Source organism: Diprion similis, chromosome 4 (genome assembly GCF_021155765.1).
Source record: "Diprion similis isolate iyDipSimi1 chromosome 4, iyDipSimi1.1, whole genome shotgun sequence".
Lineage (NCBI taxonomy): Eukaryota > Metazoa > Arthropoda > Insecta > Hymenoptera > Diprionidae > Diprion > Diprion similis.
In genome coordinates, this window is record NC_060108.1 from 8,633,062 (window position 1) to 8,656,280 (window position 23,219).

The 23,219-nt window shown below is 36.5% G+C and overlaps 1 protein-coding gene across 1 annotated transcript in view; it reads right to left on the reverse strand.

The window, feature by feature from the left end:
- The window catches only part of LOC124405462 (gonadotropin-releasing hormone receptor), a 246,756-nt gene that overhangs the window by 57,381 nt on the left and 166,156 nt on the right, over positions 1-23,219 (reverse strand). Inside the window, exons 2-3 of the mRNA XM_046880356.1 lie at positions 16,695-16,878; positions 14,527-14,729 (exon numbers count right to left, since the gene is read on the reverse strand). Of these exons, the coding sequence (XP_046736312.1) occupies positions 14,527-14,729; positions 16,695-16,878 (387 nt within the window). The remainder of the gene's footprint in view (positions 1-14,526; positions 14,730-16,694; positions 16,879-23,219) is intronic.

Sequence of the window (23,219 nt, forward strand, 5' to 3'; positions counted from 1 at the left end):
TAGCTCTCGGTGTGCTATAGCTATTATTTTTTGTGACTCGTTTGCGTCGATTGGCTATATCTATTGTCAAGACTCCTTTCTCTTCCTGGATTTTTCACGCTTCCTCATGGTGATCCTATTCGGCATTTTAATTTAGGCTACATACTTATTCAAATGGTCTCTGTATCTAATTTCTTAGTACTGCAGTAGGCTAAGCCAGATGCTGGTTCTGTGTGGGGGAATTATCTTTATCACGAGAGCAAAATGAAGACTGGAAGGAATCGGCCGATATCGTTCCAGTTATCGTCTGTGTGTTGACTAATTTGAGAAAATATGAGGGATATACAACTATCGTTATGCTCGATGCATTTCGGGCTTTACAATGTGTTGGATAAAGTACATTGTGTATTGTAATATTTGCTCATGAAGGTTGATGTAATATAAGTAAGACTGGTTGTTTAGAAACCAGTTATCCTACTTTTTCTTTGTTGTACTATAATTAATTAATTCTACATGTATGGATCTACGCTATCAAACTCACTCCTATAACAATGAATGAATGCTCACGTGAAAGTATATCTCGGCAAGGGAGAACATAAGTTTTCCGTCGGTACTTCTATATCGGTGACGTCACCGAGCGACTGTTGAGCGCTTGATGATCCGACCAACCGCCTCTTATAAAAGCGCCACAACGGAGCGAAAAGCACTTCTCATCTGACCAGCGCTGAGGCAACTACAGTTTCGCGCCCCAGACGAATCTACAGGTTGACAAAGAAATCCTTCCTCTAGTCGAACTGCACCTAGTTCGTGCATACTGATTTAAGGCACCTAGTTCGGGCAACCTATTTCAAGGCACCTAGTTCGTGCACCCTATCGCAAGGCACTTAGTTCGTGCACTTTTCCTGAGAGCATTTAATTCATACATTGTCCTTGCTTGCACCTAGTTCGTGCACTTGGTCCGGAGCGCTTAGTTTGCGCTATTATCCCTAAACGATTTGATCGTTTACTATATCGAAAGCATTCTCTGCATCCCTGCTTTATTCTAACTACGACATCTACTCACCTATAAGAATTACTTGTGATTACATTACCAGACTATCCTCTTCGATCAACAACAAATTAATACTGTTTCTTTACTTTCCAGATAGTTCCGTCGTCCAAGGCATTTTCGTTGTGGAAACCCGAGTATTCATTTTCAATTTCTATAACAACCTTTAGTTCCGTTGTATCCGTTATAATTGTTTTTCAAAATATACTTAATTATACAAAGACCGAGTCTTGTTCTTGGACGGCTCATCCGAGCCCATCCCCAATTTATACACTGGTATACAGAATACAGTATTTATTATGTAGTAGGATTGGGAAATACAATGTGACTATACCTAGCGAATGCTAGTGAAGCTAGTAGCCACATGTTTGTATAATTCACGCACGCTTATCTGGTTGTTATAGCTGAGAACTACAACATCATATTACGATATATTACGTATATTAATGGCAAAAATAAGATTACATGCGTAGAGACGCCTTCCGCCAATCATGCACACATGTAATTTGTTTTCATAACACTGCAATTTCGCGCTTGCTTTACATGCATCGATGGCATTTTTTAAGAGGGATCAGACAATAAAATTATTCAAGACATTTCTCGAATGATTTTTTTCTTCTAAAGTACGAAGCAGACCGGAGGTTTTGGTATAACTACTTATGTCAATATCCTTTGTGATGAAGACAACATGTCCGCGATCGAAAAAGTAATGCTCGAAGGCGTCCAGTGGCACAAATTGGCCGATCTTCGTGCCCCGGTGATCCACGGCTCGCCGGCATGAAGCTTTTTCTCACCTTTTCCTATTGTTTGCGCGCCAGGTCGGGTGTACAATGGTTTACCTAGCCCCGAACCAAACCAGGATTCTCCATCGGCTAACTTGACCTTGTGGCCCGAGGGCCGTGTGTTCGCGACTGCAGGAACGGATACCGGATTATGTTTCTACGCTAATCTCAAGGATTTGTTGATAAATTGCAACACAAGATGGTATATGCTGTGATTGTGGCGTGATTTTTATTACCTCGTGATTAGTGGTACCACAGAATGTCCTCATATTCAAATGTTCGCCTTTTGGCTGGCACACCTTACACCTCACACCTCACACCTCACACCTCACACAACACACACACACCTTGCACTCGATATTTCAAAATACGCATCTTCGTGTTACACGTTTTTCTTCTCTGAGTTGTAGGCATCTGACGCGGTTGAGGTTAGAATTTTTCAAAAATTAATAACTCGATATTGAATTTAGATGAGAATCTGAACAAAATCATAGGTACTAGTTTGAATGTGCACTGGAAGATGAAGTAAAATCAGCAAAATCACAACGGATTAGGGTAAATTGCATGTTGAATTCGCATGGACTGCTTAAGGGGTTACCCCCACTTGCGATTTTCAAAAAATCGATTTTTTTTTTGTTGCATTTTTTTGAAGTATATTTATCTGAGAATATGTCCTGAAAATTTCAAGTCGATCCGAACAAAATTGACTGAGATATGAGCGTTGAAAGAGAAGAATCCGTTGTGTAAACGACCGGCTGGTCTGCCGCGTGGCGCGCTCGACCCTCGCTCCGGTTTCAATCGATTGTTCGAGGAATAGGGTCGTATATCTGGCATTCACAACGTTCATATTATACATAGAAATACATTTTTGTTGCCTGCTATGGTCTAAACTGGTCTAAACTCGTCAGTGTAGCTCGAAAGTTCGACTATATAAGACGTATATTCCACCGTTCCAAATATTATAAGCGCAGTTTTTATTCATTTTACATTGAAAAATGGATCGAAAAAAAGGTTCGCGTGAAACAAGAAGCAGTGAAAACGAACGGAAATCGCGACCGAAGAAAAGGAAGGGAGTTTTTAACCCGAACCTGGCCGAATCGGAAAGTGGAAGTTTCAGCACGTGAAGGAAGAATGCTACGAAGACAGTATCAGATTTCCCTGTTGCAAACGGCATCGTCGGCGGAAGAACTTCTGTATGGACCCGGAATAGATGACTCTATGTAAGTTTACAAAAAAAAAATTTTTCTCCGTGTAAACTGAAATTGAAACTTTAAAAGCGTTTTTCTCAAAATGGCATTTCTGAAGTCGGTGACCAAGATTACTCGAACACTAATGAACCGATCTTCTTGAAATTTTGCAGGCTTATTTAGTACATAAAAATGTAGTCTTTAATCGTTCGATTTTTTTTTTTTTTTTTTAATGGCCGTTTTATAGCCAAAAAACGGCCGTTTTTTCTCGTTAAAATCGAACTATTGACTTTGACTGTCCGCCATTTTGTGAAAAATGAATATTTTTTTAAAACCTACGATTAAAGACTAGTTTATACTTATATTTGACTAAATCTATTCATATTTTTTGTTTCAGATGATCCACTTCACCGCAATGTTGGTCACCGCAAACCGTGCACACAACAACTTGATTTAATTGACGGCCATTTACCACTAAATTTTGTAATATTTTTCAATAAAAAAATTACTGAAAGGTCTTCAAGATGTGTTCTTTAAGATGATATATTGATCGATGAAAAAAGTTTTGTCGTTTTCTTTAAAAAAATTCATGGAAAAGGCCTTTTTTTTCGCTCTACAAGTGGGGGTAACCCCTTAATTTATACATTCACATTAGGGTGTCCCTTATTTAAGGGGCCTTACCAGTGTGACACTTTCAAAAAGTCGAAATTTTTAATTTTGCTCATTCGATAGTTTATATCTTCAAGAATATCCTTTAAAAGCGGCAAGGTCGTATCTTAAATAGTTTTTGAATGACAGCGTTCTAAGGAGCGACCGCTCGCAGGTATAAGCCGCTCCACTTGCCTATTTTAAACGCGTTTTTCTCGAAACGGCATTTTTCAAAATTGCTGACATCATAACTCAAAGAGAAATTGACCGATCAACTTCAAAATGAAACTGAGTATTTTTGATTATATGTACTATACAATGACGTACGATCTTTTTGATTGGTTGAAAATTGTCAATTTGGCATTAAAAAAACGACCATCTTCTTACTCTAAAACACGACACTTTTTTCAGAACTACGCCATTTTGTTAATTTTTTATATTTTTCAAAAATCTTAGGTCATTGTATAGGAAATACCTTCAACTTCAATGACCTTTTTGAATTTTTTTGTTTGAGCTACTCATTCGGCCGGAATCATGTCAGCAGTTGGGGAACTTTTTTTTTTGCACCTGAGAAGACAGCAAATAACTCCGTTATTTTTCAATATTTTTGTAAAAAAGAAAACTTAAAATATACCTGAAAATATACTTTATTATTTCCGAAAAAATTCAAAACGTTCTATCGAGTACTTTCTTTTAAAAAAATTCCTCAAAATCGCCTCATTTTTCATGGGCTACACTGGTAAGGCCCCTTAAGGTACTGACGAATTTTTTCCGACCTGCCCCCTAAATCAACTTCAAATAATTCAAAACAATTGCCTAATTATTTCAGATTCTTACTTCAACTCTAACCCATGCACCAACAGTATGAATTTCCTCATTCAAAATATGTACACTTGTTTCAGACACATTCTCAATATATATTTTACTGTAAGCGTAAAAATTTTCAAAAAAATATGCAACTCCGGGGTTTTAGTGGGCATTAGTACTACTATCTGAGAAAAAATTCACATCATCATACCAGACAATCTAGACGAATTGCACACCTTCGAAGTCTCATTTTTATTTTTTTTCAGTGGAAGTGCAATTCGTCTAGATTGCCTGGTATGATGATGTGATTTTTTCTCAATGATATGCACTAATATCCGCTAAAACCTCGCAGTTACAGATTTTTTTGAATATTATTACGCTTGCAATAAAATATATACGGAGAATGTGTCCGAAACGACTGTATTCTAAATGGGAACATCCATCCTGTTGGTAGCACGGGTTAGATTTGAGGTAAAAATCTGAAAAAATTAGGCAATTGTTTTTTTAATTATTTCAAGTTAATTTGAGGGGTGAGCCGCAAAAAAATCGTAAAGACCCTAAATAAGGGACACCCTAACGTACATGTATATTTTATGTTAGATATATTCGAAATGGGTAAAACATGTAGAAAGATGAGAAAATAAAAGACTAGAGCGTTCAATTTTCGAACACGATAAAACCCATTTTACAACATTTTTCAAATGGTAAAAGTCAAAATGTAGGATTCTGCTACATTTTTGTTCATTTTGACGTTTATATATTATCGCTTGATGAACTTTGTCTTTGTCACATTCTGATTTTCCAATACTTCAATTTTTTTGCTTCGTAAAAGTTCTGAAATTAGATTTTCTCGTCTTCAGAAATTGGATATTATGACATTATTCTCCGGGGTTTCTATATTTTTATTTCCACCCGATATCCAACGTTTATTACAAGTCCATTGTGTTACGTAATCCAATTCGAAATTTGGTAGAATTGAGAAAAGCGTAACGTTTATCAATCTTCCCAAAATCCTGAACATTAATAACGTAGGACATATCTTATTTATGTAACATAAAAGATAAGCGATTAGACTGTCTAGTGTAGAATTCCATGATAAGAACTTATCTTCAATTTCTCAAGCGCTACGTAAGAATGATTATCCGCTGGCCTTCCTGAATAAACATATCCAAAAAAAAATACAACTCTATCGTGGCTGTAGTGGACCCTAATAACAACGATGACATGGTAACAATCAATCCTAACGCAAAATTCCATACGTAGCAGGCCTGTTTCAATCGTTGAATAGAATTTTTGCCAAATACAACATCCAATTTGTTGGTAGAAATACACACGATCTTTCGTCTCTCTTTGATTCAGGTAAGGATGTGCTGCCACCGGATAAACGTTCTTGTGTTGTTTATAAAATCCCTTGCAAACATTGCAATAAGGTATATATCGGACAGACCAGCCGGGAACTGCACACTAGAGTCAACAAACATAAACGCAACATACACGATCATGAAGACAACCATACTGCGTTAACTAAACATATAGTTGATGCCAATCATGTCTTCGATTGTGATCATACCACTATTTTATACAATGAAACGGTGTACTATAAAAGACTATTACTAGAAATGTGCAACATCGTTGCACACCCTAACGCGGTGAATCTTATAGGCATGATATAGAACACCTCAGCACAATTTACATAGTCCAGTCATTACGTCGGAAAAATCGGGTTAGAAATGCAAATGAACCGAGAAAGACAAATTTTGGATATTACGTGGGGGGTGGCTAGAAAAGCTTAAGTTCAAATTGTCGATCAAAATAACCTTGTGGGTTTTCCGCCATCTTGAAAAAAGGGTTAAATTCAGTTTTTTCATCATAACTCGGTTCCCCGTTGAGATACGAAAATTTTTATACAATACTTTTTTGTTGCTCTTTGTACGATATATAATTAAGGTTGTATACATTTTTCACGTATCGATTATCGTTATCGAGATATCGATCAAAAAAACCATAAATTTGGGGAGAAAGAATTGTTTTTCGCTATTTCCTTTTTCTCGTGAAAGATATCGAAAAATGTCCAGCATGAAACTTGTAGAGCGTGTTCAGACCTACAAATTCGTTTTTTTATTTTTTATTTTCGAGAAAAATTACGACCTCTAGCGCGCCGCAAAGTCAGTAAGACTGTGCCCGGTTTTGATTTAGCCGCTCGCACGGTTGTATCCACACGTCAAAATGGATGAATGGTTGTTCAGGGAATTATTGCAATACAAAATAAATTAATAATCCAGCCAAATTATAAATCAAACTCATGAAATTTATTGATTAAATAATTTTTGTGCAGCAAAAAATAATAATTACAGGTGGTCATTTTTTTCACATGTTTTTCGTCGTTTTGATGGTCCTGGCTGTAGAAGTTCTTCCTCGGTAGACTCTTCGAGTCGTGAAAACTCTTCAATCGCAGGAAATGATGCTGTGACGGTCGAAAAATCATAATCATCATCATCGTGATCGTCGTTGAATAAAATCTCGACTCTGGCGACCGAGCTGGCGACATTGTTGCATGTCTGTCCACTACAGTGCAGGCAAATAACGGAGCAACTAATTCCTGATATTTCTACCACGGAATGAATTTTTTTCCGTCTATGCACTGGCAATCTTGATTCGTCGCAAAATATTTCTTTTCCATATTTTTTGTAGCACGAACTATGAACACTCACTGAATTAATATTTTGTAACATCTGTTGATGCTCCACACGTCCTCTTTTCACGCTCGCCGCTAAGAAAGTCTGAACAGCTCTCTTTTTAGCCACATAAACATCATCAATCAGAGGTTTTTTGCAAATGAAACAATCACCCATTTTCACACAAATTTTCAAACACGTACGCTCGCTTCAAAAGACTCGAGACAACTGACGATGATGATTTCCTGCGATTGAAGAGTTTTCACGACTCGAAGAGTCTACCGAGGAAGAACTTCTACAGCCAGGACCATCAAAACGACGAAAAACATGTGAAAAAAATGACCACCTGTAATTATTATTTTTTGCTGCGCAAAAATTATTTGATCAATAAATTTCATGAGTTTGATTTATAATTTGGCTGGATTATTAATTTATTTTGTATTGCAATAATTCCCTGAACAACCATTCATCCATTTTGACGTGTGGATACAACCGTGCGAGCGGCTAAATCAAAACCGGGCACAGTCTTACTGACTTTGCGGCGCGCTAGAGGTCGTAATTTTTCTCGAAAATAAAAAATAAAAAAACGAATTTGTAGGTCTGAACACGCTCTACAAGTTTCATGCTGGACATTTTTTGATATCTTTCACAAGAAAAAGGAAATAGCGAAAAACAATTCTTTCTCCCCAAATTTATGGTTTTTTTGATCGATATCTCGATAACGATAATCGATACGTGAAAAATATATAGGACCTTAATTGTAGATCGTACAAAGAGCAACAAAAAAGTATTGGATAAAAATTTTCGTATCTCAACGGGGAACCGAGTTATGATGAAAAAACTGAATTTAACCCTTTTTCAAGATGGCGGAAAACCCACAAGGTTATTTTGGTCGACAATTTGAACTTAAGCTTTTCTAGCCGCCCCCCACGTAATATCCAAAATTTGGCTTTCTCGGTTCATTTGCATTTCCAAATGTATATAATGATTGGACTAACAGCGCTGTGTTACACCAATGATAAGTTCCGTATTACCGAGTGTATCACTTTACGCTTGTTGTTACGCTCACTGACACCATGGTCGAGGCTTATTACTGTTGCTATTGTACCGACTGGTCACCTCCCTTGCCTTTTACCTCATCCATCTATGTATGTTATTACCTATGTTCGATTATAGATCAAGTTCCGCTCTCTTTCGCTCCGTATGTGAAGGATCAACGTGATTTTGTTTGTTCGCTGCATCCCGTTCTTTCAAAAAATTCTGCTCAAGATACATGTGTGGGAGCTTCGCATCGCCAGTTTGCTCCACTAGTTATGGGTTTTTAGTTTTAACTACTTCGTGTATTGTTTATATGTGTAAAACTTTTCATCGCTATAGGTAAATCGCAATCTCTACTATCAATTCTAGGTTAAGTGAACAGATGTATTTCACACAGCGCACACCAACCAGACTTGTCTCCGGAATTAGCTATTATTTTTATTTTATATATATATGTCGAGGATAATGAAATGAACAACGAAGAGGATCATCACCGCCTTCTTCTATTCGATCTCTAGGGAAACGACATAAAAAATAATAAACGGCACGAAATTCAAATGGACGTGTATATAAAATATTGAACATTAATCTCGTTATAAACAGTTTTGTTAGATAAGTTAAGTTCAGTTTCATCTTGTTAAATAAAACGGTGGTTCAACATGCGTCCCACACGCAAAACTCAAAGTTCGCGAGTGATATCTGGCCATTCTCCGACATCAGAAGTGGGATACCGAAGGGACGCGGAACCATCCATTTCAGAATTACCGTCCGAGGCTCCGCAACGCATTTCAGAAGATCGTTGGCAAATTTTGTTTGAGAATCAAAATAAAAATATTATGGAGTTAATTCGAACAATGCGAAGTCCTACTGCTGATTCTCATCATGAAGTCACTTTTCCGCAATTCAATCCGGATGAACAAGATATCAATGCACAAGCTTGGTGCTCAACAGCTAGCTTGTGTATGCAAGAGCAGGAGCTTCAAGGGAGCAAGTTAGTAAATGCGTTAAGTAAAGCTATGAAAGGATCAGCTGCATCTTGGTTTCCACAAATCAGCTTTAACGGAATGACTTGGGAACAATTTAAAAACATTTTTCTTGCCCGATACGAAGTTATTGAAACTCCCGCGGCGACGTTACTTTCGTTATATTCTGGACAGCCAAATGGAGATGAAAATATCGCTGCATACTCAAGTCGAGTTTTAAGTACTCTCATTCCACGACTACAACTGATGACTTCCGAAGAAATTGCCGTTTCGATTGTTCTTTCTCATGTGGCTCAGTTGGATCCACGTTTAAAACGTTTGGCTCTTACTACGGAAATAAGTTCTCGAACGAAGCTACAACAAGAACTTATGGCAGTTGATTACCGAAAAAGGCCTTTTCCTTTTTCTCAAGCCAGAGAGGGCTCATCGTTCGATTCCAAACGACTGAGATCTTATGTATCTCCGTTAAAATGTTTTAACTGTGGAAAATTTGGACACAAAATATCGGAGTGTCGAAGCCGTTCATCGAGTACCATCCCGGACAACTTTGGAAATCTTTCAAAGAAAATCCCCTCTACCGCTGTGAAATCTTCTGTGACGTGCTTTAAATGTGGAGAAGTTGGACATATTTCTACGAGCTGCAAGAAGTCTTCTGGGTCTGGACAAAATACCCTTGCTCAAGGTCAAATGGAGCGTCGTGTTAATTTCTGTTCGATTCAACCGACATTTGGCGAGTTACTACATTCCGGTGAGAAGTTTTCATTTTGTTTTGATTCTGGTGCTGAATGCTCTCTGATTAAAGAAAGCATTGCAAACAAATTTTCAGGAAAACGTCAGAACGTTTTGGTCACTCTTTCCGGTATCGGTCCGTCCAGTATTCAAAGTGTCACTCAAATTTTGGCACAAGTGACTATCAATGATCATTGCCTGGAAATTTTATTTCATGTGATTCTTGATGATTTTCTCAATACTGAAATTCTTGTTGGAAGAGAAATATTAACTCTTGGTTATTCAATAGAAATGACGGTTGACAGTTTGATTCTCAAGAGAATTCCGAGGGTTAATGTTTGTGAAGTAGACTCTCATTCATTTAATTTTGATGAAATAAAAACAGACATTTCTGAACTTGACAAACGTCTCTTGGTTGATGTTTTAAACAAATTTTCTTCAACTTTTGTCAAAGGAATACCTAAATCTAGAGTAACGACCGGACAACTTGAAATTCGTTTACTAGATCCTAACCGAACCGTGCAACGACGACCTTATCGTCTTTCACCTGCTGAACGTCAAATAGTGCGAGATAAAATCAAGGAATTACAAGAGGAGAATATCATTAGACCCAGTTATTCTCCTTTTGCTAGTCCCATTATTTTAGTTAAAAAAAAAGATGGATCTGATCGAATGTGTGTTGATTATCGGGAGCTTAACAATAATACGGTGGCTGATAAATATCCGTTACCGCTTATTGCTGATCAGATAGATAGATTAGGAGGTGCTCATTATTTTACATCTCTTGATATGGCTAGCGGTTTTCACCAAATTCTTATTCACCCAGATTCTATTGAACGGACTGCTTTTGTTACTCCTGACGGGCAGTATGAATATTTGGCAATGCCTTTTGGTTTGAAAAATGCACCATCCGTTTTTCAGCGAGCAATTAACAAAGCTTTGGGAGACCTAGTGAATACGTCTATTATTTGTTATATGGATGATATTCTCATCCCATCAGAAACAGTTATTGAGGGTATTCGAAAATTAGAAGTTGTTTTAGAAGCTTTGACTAAAACTGGATTTTCAGTTAATTTAAAGAAATGTTCATTTTTGAAAACGAAAATAGAATTTCTTGGTTATCAAGTTTCGGCGGGAGAAATTCGACCAAATCCTCGCAAGGTTATCGCGTTAACTGCACTCCCGCCTCCTCAAACTGTTACTCAACTTAGACAATTTATTGGACTTGCCTCGTATTTTCGGCAATTTATAAAAGGGTTTTCTAAACTTGTTTGTCCTTTATATAAGCTTACTAATGGAAAGGGTAGGATTGATTGGAAACCTGAATTTGAGGAAATTCGAACAAAAATTATTTCTCACTTGACGAGTTCTCCTCTTTTAATGATTTTTGATCCAAATTTTACTATAGAATTACATACAGATGCTAGCTCAGTTGGTTATGGTGCAATTTTCATCCAAAAAGTTGGTGGAAAGGCCCATGTTGTAGCTTATTTTAGCAAAAGAACTACAGAAATAGAGTCGCGATATCATTCGTATGAATTGGAAACACTTGCTGTTGTGAATGCTATTAAACATTTTCGGCATTATTTACATGGAAGAAAATTTACAGTAGTTACAGATTGTAATTCTCTCAAGGCATCTCGTGCAAAACTTGACTTATCCCCAAGAGTTTATAGATGGTGGGCATTTTTACAGTCATTTGACTTTGATATTGTTTATCGAGAGGGAAAACATCTGTCACATGCTGATTTCTTTTCTCGAAATCCTTTACCGGAGACTGACAAACTGAATGTTCAAACTGTTGAGCAAAAACGTATAAATTTTTCAAAAATTTCTCACGGTTGGTTACAAGCGGAGCAGCAGAATGATGCCGAAATTCGTGATCTTATTTCTAAATTAGAAAATGATGAGCTTGACTCAAATGTTTCTAACACATACGAACTTAAATCTGGAATTCTGTTTAGAAAAATACAGCGAAATAATGACACTCGTATTTTACCAATAATCCCTAAAGCTTTTCAGTGGTCTGTAATAAATCATGTTCATGAATCGATTATTCATTTGGGATGGCATAAAACTTTAGAAAAGGCTTACCAACATTATTGGTTTTCTAATATGTCCAAATATGTCCGAAAATTTGTTGAAAATTGCATTACTTGCCGAATTTCCAAATCTACTTCTGGTAAAATTCAAGCTGAATTACATCCAATCCCAAAGAGTATTCCTTGGCATACTCTTCATATTGATGTTACTGGAAAGCTTAGTGGCAAAAGTAATATTAAAGAATATGTTTTTGTGTTTATTGATGCCTTTACTAAGTTTGTTTTCCTTTACCATACTCTTTCTATTGATGCTGTAAGTGCTATAAAAGCTTTAAAATCAATCGTCTCATTATTTGGAGCACCGGTTCGTGTGATTGCTGATCAGGGGAGATGTTTTGCAAACAAAGATTTCCGTGATTTTTGTGGTTCCCGCTGCATTAATCTTCATTTGATTGCTACTGGTACTAGTCGAGGCAATGGTCAAGTCGAACGTGTTATGAGTACACTTAAAAATATGCTCACTTCTGTTGAGGTTGATAATAATAGATCTTGGCAGGATTCTCTTGGAGATATTCAACTGGCACTGAATTGTTCTGTCAGTAGTGTGACTAAAGCTACTCCTCTGGAATTGATGATCGGTCGCGTAGCCAGACCGTTGAATCTGTTACCGATTACTGATTGTGAAAAAGAAATTGACTTATCGAAAATCAGAGAGCGAGCAGCCAATATGATTGAGATTAACTCGCGAATTGAAAAATCTCGATTTGATGCCGGAAAGGCAAAATTTTCTAAATTTTCTGTTGGGGATTATGTTTTAATTGAAAATCACGAAAGAAATCAAACAAAATTGAATTCAAAATTTAAAGGGCCATTTCGTGTTATTGAACTGTTAGACGGAGATCGGTACACATTAAAATCTCTAAATTGTAATCGAACATATAAATACGCTCATGACCGTCTTCGAGCAATGCCTGACTGTTCTGTACCTTCAGAATTGGATATTGATTTTGACAAATCTTCTGAAGAGTCATTAAGTATTCAAGGTATTAAGTTACAAATTTAATGTTTTATTTTTGAATTAGTAACCTGTGACATTCTTGTTGGCGCACCTGTTATAAGAAATTCATCAGAGTATTGGAGTAGGAAATGATTGTCATTCCCTTTGGTTTGAGCTTGATCCTAATGCACACATTCATTATGCTTATTAGTTGCAAGTCAAAAAAAAAAGAAAAAACCTTACTCATTTCGGTGAGCGGAGATGGCGCAATGTAACGGCTAATGGTGTGGTGCTGTCGCATGAGGCGACTGTGTGTGGAAATGTTGCTGTATGGACGGCTTGGTGTTGTCATACAGTCATATATGTGAAGCCCAATTAATAATTGGCAATGTTGTGTGGAGATTACATGTCTTTGGATAAGAATGTAAGTCTCATGAGAGGAATGCAAGTCTTTTGAGAAGATTGTAGTTCTTGCTCTTGTGGAAAGAAGATGATTTCTATAAATTGGGGTGTTGTCGACGGTTTGTCACCGGACGTGTTCTTGTTATTTAGTACAGAATTTGGTAAAACTTAAAGATTTGTTGAAGCACATTGTTTTTGATTTTTGGAATGGTGATATGATCAGGTTGGCCGAACGGTCTAAATATCTTTTAATTTTTGTATTACAGCACACGAGGACGTGTGATAGTCAGGATTGGCCGTGTCGAGGATAATGAAATGAACAACGAAGAGGATCATCACCGCCTTCTTCTATTCGATCTCTAGGGAAACGACATAAAAAATAATAAACGGCACGAAATTCAAATGGACGTGTATATAAAATATTGAACATTAATCTCGTTATAAACAGTTTTGTTAGATAAGTTAAGTTCAGTTTCATCTTGTTAAATAAAACGGTGGTTCAACATGCGTCCCACACGCAAAACTCAAAGTTCGCGAGTGATATCTGGCCATTCTCCGACATATATATATATATATATATGTATTTTCTTTTTTTTTCTTTTTTTGTTTTTGTGTCAATTGTTTTTCTTTTTTTCTTTCTCTCGTGACAGATGTTTTTCAATAAACATATTTCGTTCTGAGGAGGGCCCCCACTCGGGCCGAAACGTAAACCTAATTGGTTGCCTTTCAATGACCTTCATATCCAAGATACCCCATTTCATAAGGTGGGTTCAGGTGATGTTTAAAGTACCGCATTAACAATTAATTACCGTACAATAGCCGTGGAAAAATAAGATGACCAGAAACAAACAATCCTATCCAATATCATACGAGGTTAACTTGAATGTAATATGTGAATCAACAAACCTTTAGTTGACTGAACAAGCTGAACTGTTTAACAAGAATAATACTGAAAAAGAGACAACATTGCTAGCCACATTCTTAATAATTACAATTCTTCAAATGAAATGAATTCGATTTCAGTCATGCAAGTTACGATGAAGTTGAATAAAATATATAAAGTAGGATGCAATATTTTAGTCATGGAATTAAAAAATAAAGTAGTACACGTATTTAAAAAATGGCACTAGTGCTTATTTCACTAATCTCAGTTTTACTAAGAATTCATCGATTGGTTTAAGTAAGTTATAATGTAGCCATTTTACTCACATGTTTGTTTGGATTCAGGAACATGAAGATGATCATCATAGTATAATAAGGCGTCCACCATAAGACGAACGCAGCCACGATGACGACGCTGATTCGTAAGGACTTAGTCTTGGCGCGATGCATCAGACGGCGTCGATTTACGTCCCCGGATACGTGATTCATGTTACTGTTGGCAAGTTCAGTTTTGAATACGCGCTCACTGCCTGTAATAACATAATACAGACAAACCCCATTCAATCATAATCTCGATTGTGCTACCTTAGCATTTCTAATATATTATTACTGATGCGTGCCATGTCACGCGGTTTTAGATTAATTTAATGCGTTTTGCAACATTATTACTACTCGCGATGCGATTCCTATAGATTCTTAAGTTCGATTTGGAGAGTTCAATAAGAAGTCACCCGGTTTGTAATGACACCGGGAACAATGGACGCCGTAGGCAGTGTCCGACACATCGGCCGAGAAGCTATGTGGTAAAACAGCTATAAAAGGAGAATCTTTTTTCTCTACTTTTGACTGACACATTTGGCAACCAAAACTGCAATCATAAAACGCAATTTTCTCCGGCATCATTCTTACCACCCCGTCTATGGGACTTTGCAACATGCCATCTTCTATTGTTTCCATCCATATTCCCTTTCCAAGAAGCCCTATGTATTTACCAATACTCCTCCTCCCATAACGCATTTCCCATAATCGCTACTATGAAACTGTATACTAAATCTCGTCGACCTTTGCTTTGCAGACGACATGATTGCCGAACCTCTTTCCTAGTCTGCAATGGTTACATGGTTAAATACACAAACATAGAAATTACCAGTGGAATGAATGGAATAGATTTGTTGATTTACAAAGGATAGAGACTATATTGAGGTTTATTATGAATATGCGTAAAAAATCATCACAGAGAGATTTTAAACAAGCATTCGAATATGCAATTGGAAGCGATGAAGTTGAACCTGATCGAAAGCCAACACTCTTTAAAGATAAAACAAAAATTTCACACCAAATTGCAACTAGTATTGACCCAATTAATAGCAACTTCAGGGACATCTCACAATGCCTTATGATCTTACCAATATCAAGTGTGAAATTTGAAAATTCGATCAGGATATGTGCCCTTTTTGATTTTGTTTATATATAATTATAGTATGTTTTAAAACGATGATAATATTCATTTCATTAGTACCTATAATATTTCGACGGGTTGCGTCTGTAATGACGTGGACTAGATAGTCTAATCATAAGACAATAATCCTAATCAGTAGAATTTCTCGAAAACTCGCATGGAGTACAATCACCATTAGATGGTTACATATAACACAAAATGAAACATTTTTTTATAATAATATGGTTTTTCAAGAATAATAAGCCAAAATTTTGTATGAATTGCAGCCTGATATTTTGAACTAATTCCAATTACTGGTGAGCATCTTTTAAATCTTCGTTGTGAAAAACAAAAAAATTTTGTAGTAAACTCACCATATTCGGGTGGCCTCTTAGTTCCTTCTATTATTTTCACATGTTCTCCATGAATTTCAACTTGCACAAACTGGGCCATACCGAAAAAGATAAATTTCGAACTAACGCAGCAGGCGTAAAAGCCTGCGAGATATTCTTTCTTCGCAAAATTCTGAAGGATAAGACCTCCAAGAACTACTGGTTTTCAAAGGTTCTTGAGAATGATATGGAAATTGGTGATGATACTGCTGATTGAGGATCGTCCAACAATTTGCATACTCAATATACGAAGGTGCGATGTAAGGCGAGAAAGCACGTCAATGGTAGAAAATTCTGGTTATAGCTACAGTGAAACTTGGGACAATATTCGCGAAGTGACTGCTTTAAAAAATTGAGGTAATGAAAATCGAAAAATGATTCCGTACTACATCCTAACGGGTTAAAAGGTCTTGAGACTATCTTAACAACAAAACTAGCGAACATAATAAATCTCAACATAGAATGAACCTAAACCCGTGAAATATGGCTTGTGGACTTATGCACAAGATAGGTTCATACATACAACCCTACAAATAAATAAAATTTACAATCAGTTCCAGTTGAATTTCGTTGTTAGTTTCAAAGTTGTTCAACTGAGCAGTCCGCAACATTCACTTTTACTGTGAGACAGCTTAATTATAACAATCTTTTTTATGCTTACTTACGAGATATCGTCACTACGGTCGATACATATGTGGATATCAAGATAACTAGAGGCAGCAGAAACATGAAAATCAAACTGAGAGTCGTGTAGAGTTGTTCCTGCCATGGCTCCGTATAGAATCCGTGGGTGACACATTGCCGAAATTCTTCGACGAAGGGCCCGCTTGCTTCGTGAAATATCACCAACTGAAATTAAGCACAAAACACCCAACGTCAGTAAATGTACTTACTTGTAAATTATGTTTCAATAAGTATCACTGGCAATGACAGTAAGAGTGATAAGAACCATGTTCTACAAGAAATGAAATTACGCATACATGTATAATTGAGAGTGGCACCGTTAGATATCAAAGGGTGCAGAGAAAAATTTCGGAATCTTGCATTTTTTGAAATGTCACACGTATACATTTGACAAGTGTGTCGCAGTGAAAGTTCACCAGAAGATATTTAACCTTTAGCTACCACCTTCATCTCGCATAATATTACTGGCACCTTAGGGTCGTTGAAAACCCCATCCGGAAATTGCTAGCTGTAACGAAGCAATTTAATATTTTGGCGTATTCACTTAAGGGCACATCCAAGTATTTTTTTTAGATACTTACTTAAGGGCACATCCAAGTAGAATATTTTTGAATCGGTTTTATTTTTATCCGCGTTGCTAAAAGTTTGAAGTATAAATATTGTGTGTAAATTGCATAATGAAATTCGAAGAATTGTAGAAGTTGCTGCCGATTTGCCAAACTTAAAACTCGATTATCTCGAAACTACGTTTCCGAGTCTGTGCCTAGGGTATCTCGAAAACGACACAACCAATTTTTACCAAATTTGGACACAATGTTTTTGTATATTTTGTCGCGTTCGCTGTGTATGGTTTTTTTTCTCAATTGTTTATTTTTTATTGTCCAAAAGAGGTGTTAAATTTAGACCCGAAACCGAACGTTCAAGTCGAAACGTTCACAGTTTCGTTAATAAATTTAAAAAAATACATACGCAGTGGACAGCTCAATATATTATATTTCAAGATCCCGTTGGAATTTTTTATTTTAGATCAATCGACTGTTCAAAATCCTAGGCACCGCAAACCGTATCAGTACGGAACATGTTTTACACCGACCACTGCAACAACGCTGCCAGTGGGAAAATTTTGGTGAAAAAATTACTGAATATACCTTACTGTGGAGACTTTTGAAATAAAAAAAATGGATGGAATCGAGAAATTAGTTTTTTAGTGAAAAATTCTCGAAATTCGCCTACTTTTCTAGCCATCTACTCGTATGTGCCTCCTTAAGTGTTCTTTACAAAATGAAAAAGCTCTCAATAATAATTATATATAAAAGACTAATTTTAAGATGGTGAAAAACTTGAAAAACTGTGAGAAAGTGCAAAACGGATGAATTTTGTATAGAAACTAATAGCTCTTTCAATTTTCGACATTACGAGATAAAAAGTTAGCTGGATACAGTCAAGATATAGTACTTTTAAGAAAAATTTAAGTTTATCATGTCAGCCGGAAAAAAGTATTTATTTTGAAAAGTGAAACCGGAAGTTTTTAGTGAAAAAAATACTCATTTTTTTTAAAGATTTGTTAAAAAAAAAGTTTGTGTGACACGGAAATTGTGTGGAAAGCTTGTTCTTAAATAATAATTCTGGAGCAAAAAACACTTTTGTAACACAGGACCTTGGGATCGCTGACGACCCCCACCTACTCTGTAACACTGCTAGAGCAAGACTGACGTACTCAACTCACTTGAATGACGCTCGAGGAGAGCGGTACTTGTCAACTGTCAAAAAATGGCGCTATGAATCACATTTTCATAATTATCAAGTTACGAAAATTTGTATTAAAAACCCTCAAGTTACGAACGACCCCACCATCCAAGCTAAAGATTCAAAGTAAAGAGTAACTTTGTACAGGCCCTCTGCATTCTGCTAAGAATAGTGACGATTGTAGGAGAAAGTTGTTTGAAACGAATAATTAGTTACTTGTCTGTTATTAACTATCAAGCCGTAGATCCGTTAACCTTTCCTTACTCGCGTTCTGAGCGTGACGCCACCCTTTAGACAGAAATCGCAATATACATATATAACTACTAGCCATCCCGGCCACGCGTTGCTGTGGGTCACAATCAGCTAAAAATAATGACACTCAAAAAACTGAACACACACGTTATTTATATCGTATATCTGTGGAACACGTGTAGCCTGGAATAAATCGTAGCATCATGAAAACATTTGAAATTGCAACAGGGACCCATCTATTGAATACTAGTCCAGTCGGAATGTACATGAATTTGGACGACTTCTATTCAACAGCCGTGCCAAATCGCCATTTTTTTTGTAAGTAGTTTGGACCACAAAGAATAAATTGTGAAATTTGAGGTGTCGAGAAATGACGGCTGCTGGCCGAAAAAATTATTTGAAAAAAAAAATCACTATTTTGATGTTATTATCTTTGGAATGAGATTTATCGAAAAATGTTTCCTACAAAAAATGTGCGCCGTAATAAAATCTACAAAATAAGTTCTATGCAAAAATCACGTATAATTATTGGTTTGGCGGTAAATCACTGTTAAACAAAAATTTTTCAAAAAGTTTATTATTGTATTTACGTGGTTTATTTATAAAGTACTGTTCTGAAACTCATCCATCCCCTAAAAGAAACTGTCCCGAAGAGATATCGATAAGTATTATCCAGCCATGTTATATAGTTTAGCAATAATGACCAATTTTCGTAAATCCGGCGTGTCGATATAGCACTTTTTGCGAAGGTGCAAAAAAATCAGGGTGATTCTTTTCAGCATGTACATTCAGAATTCAACTGAAAAGAATGGGTTAAAAAAAAAAAAAAAAACATGTTTTTCAAGGATATAAAATTTTAGCTTATAAACAAATAGAAGTTACGTCTTAAATATTCAAGTTATTCAAAATGTTCTTCAAGATTCTCACAGGTCTTAGCGAAACGCGTAATCTAAAAAAAAAGTCTCAATATCTTCATTACAAGCCGAGATACAATTGTTTTTACGTTTGTTTAATTTATTACTGTTTGAATCAACATTTTCGCGAAATTCAAGTTCGGGGGCATTCTTAATAGTGTTAGGCATAATATTTAATATTATAGAAACCGTTTTTAGCATGAATCTCATGGCGGATCATGATTGCATTCGGCCGCTCGCGCGCGAAATATACGGATGCCGGCGTCGGTGCCGCCGGGTGGCATGGTGGGGGCCTGCGTCTCGCCCCGCGGCTCCTCTCGCGCGGCTTAGTTAACTATTTCCATATCTCCCTTATAAATTGTCGTAAACAAATTTTTTTTTTTTTCGAATCAACGTAGTTTTTTCTCACGAATTCGAAAATGCTCACGAAAATTAGTATTCTCCGAGCCTCGCGCGGCTTAGTTAACAATTTCCATATATCCCTCATAAATTGTCGTGAAAAATTTTTTTTTTCAATACTCCTCTTAATCGCCCGCATTTTGAGGACCATCGGTCGTTCCAGACCATAAATAATCCCTTATGTACTGGGAAATCCCAACTCCTATGACTCAAGGCCGCAGCCGACCCTTTCAGATAGTTTAAAAGAAGCACAAGTGCGAGAGAGATGCAATAAAAAAAAAAAAAAAAATGTACGACAATTTATAAGGGATATATGGAAATTGTTAACTAAGCCGCGCGAGGCTTGGAGAATATCAATTTTTCATGAGCATTTTCGAATTCGTGAGAAAAAACTACGCTGAATCTAAAAAAAAAAATTTGTTTACAACAATTTATAAGGGAGATATGGAGATAGTTAACTAAGCCGGGCGAGAGGAGCCGCGGGGCGAGACGCAGGCCCCCACCATGCCACCCGGCGGCACCGACGCTGCCATCCGTATATTCCGCGCGCGAGCGACCGAATGCAGTCATGATCTGCCGTGAGATTATTGCTCAAAACGGTTTCTATAATATCAAATATTATGCCTAACACTATTACGAATGCCCCCGAACTTGAATTTCGCGAAAATGTTGATTCAAACAGTAATAAATTAAACAAACGTAAAAATGATTGTATCTTGGCTTGCAATGAAGATATTGTACTTTTTTTTTTTAGATTACGCGTCTCGCTAAGACCTGTGAGAATCTTGAAGAACATTTTGAATAACTTGAATATTTAAGGCGTAACTTCTATTTGTTTATAAGCTAAAATTTTATATCCTCGAAAAACATGGTTTTTTTTTTAAAACCTATTCTTTTCAGTTAAATCCTGAATTTACATGCTGAAAAGAATCACCCTGATTTTTTTGCACCTTCGCGGCCTTGTGGAACAAGTGCTATATCGACACGCCGGATTTACGAAAATTGGTCATTATTGCTAAACTATATAACATGGCTGGATAATACTTATCGATATCTCTTCGGGACAGTTTCTTTTAGGGGATGGATGAGTTTCAGAACAGTACTTTATAAATAAACCACGTAAATACAATAATAAACTTTTTGAAAAATTTTTGTTTAACAGTGATTTACCGCCAAACCAATAATTATACGTGATTTTTGCATAGAACTTATTTTGTAGATTTTATTACGGCGCATATTTTTTGTAGGAAACATTTTTCGATAAATCTCATTCCAAAGATAATAACATCAAAGTAGTGATTTTTTTTTTCAAATAATTTTTTCGGCCAGCAGCCGTCATTTCTCGACACCTCAAATTTCACAATATATTCTTTGAGGTCCAAACTACCTACAAAAAAAATGGCGATTTGGCACGGCTGTTGAATAGAACTCATGTACATTCCGACTAGACTATACTTACATAATCTAGATAACAAAGGATGTTTGAAGGTGGTGCTAGATGCTTAAGGTGCTTATAAAGACGCGTTGTACACCTCGAGAACGCGGGGATACAAAACTCCTATACCGCTCAAGCGATTAGAGTGAAAGTTGGGCAATTAATTCCTTATTTTGGCAAAGAGTGGAGCATCTTTTCACTTTTTCAAAATTTGGAAGAAAATTTTACAGATTGGTTACCACTCACAGAAATTGGCCAAATTTTCGCAGTTGCACTGAATGGATTGAACTATCCGGTTTGATGCCACTCGGCGGTGATGATGACTTTTTGCCAAAATAAGGCATTAACTGCCCAAGTTTCACTCTGATCGCTTGAGCGGTATAGGAGTTTTGCATCCACGCGTTTTCGAGGTGTACAACCTGTCTTTATAAGCACCTTGATACAGATGTCAATAGATTAATTCACACCGCCATCTATTAGAAACTTATGGCACTCAATAGATCAACTCACACCGACATCTATTACAAAATTATGGAACTTATAAATGAATCACAACCCTTTGTCCTATAAAACTCCTTTAATCTGCAATAAATAATATTGAGGGTTACTGATCGGGATAAAAACTATCTTATGAGTCTATCAAGTTGGACCAAGCAATACATATTTGCAAAATTTTAATAAAATCGGTTGAACGGTTTCGGAGATTGGCGTGAACAAACATCGTGACACGGGATTTTTAGATATAAAGATATGTAGACTTTTGTGCAATTTACAATACGTATCATGATTTGAAAATTTTCAACATACGATTCTTCGAGATCGTGATAAAAAATGGACCCTAAATATACACAAATTTAGGGCATGAAATAGTGTATTTCACACATACTACGTAAGCCGAACAAATAAAAAAAAACACGTATCGGAAATTTGTCGCGATATAGGGATTCCCACATACAAAGTACTTATAGCCCCGTATCTAATATGACAAAAACGACATTTACGTCCCTAAGCTTGTGTTTTGGGTCATCATTGTTTCTGTTCACTGAGAATTACAGATGCAATACTTTCAGATGACCCTAAAATTGAAACTTTTGAAATACAATAGACATCAGACCCTAAATACAGTAGAAACTTGCAATTGCATTCTTTGGAGACCGCTGCAGCTGCATAATATAAGCCACATTTCCAGTTGTTTTATACAAGTGCTTGCTAAGTATTAATGCTTGAAAGATTTTCATCTCATCAACAGTCTCTATTTTTCACTTTTATCTTATTTTATTTGACTTGGAGCTACACTGACGTGTTCGGATTGATAAAATGCAACACGTCTCCCTCATTCATTGTATTCATTTTATAAATCTAACAATATCACATTGCTATATTTTCGTGTCATCCATTATATGATGATTCCAAAATTGCAAGGTCAGAATCGATTCTTGTGATCTCACAAATCCCCGAATAACCGCGCTCCGTATAATTTTGCTATCGCGAAATCAACTCTGTAAGAAGGCGATCGGAAATTTCCTAATGTGGTTTTCATCATCAATGCAACCAAATTTTATCCAAGCGATAAGCTGCTGCATTGTTGCTTAGAAGGGGTTCGAAATGTTAAATGAGACGAACTAAAGCAGAATGGTAAAAAAATGAGAACTTGGTTATATACATGTGTAGGGATTATAGTTTACCCCGTATGTAACATTATTACGAAAAATGTAAAAACACGTATCTTGCACTCCTTCCGCTCTTTCAAATGCAACTAA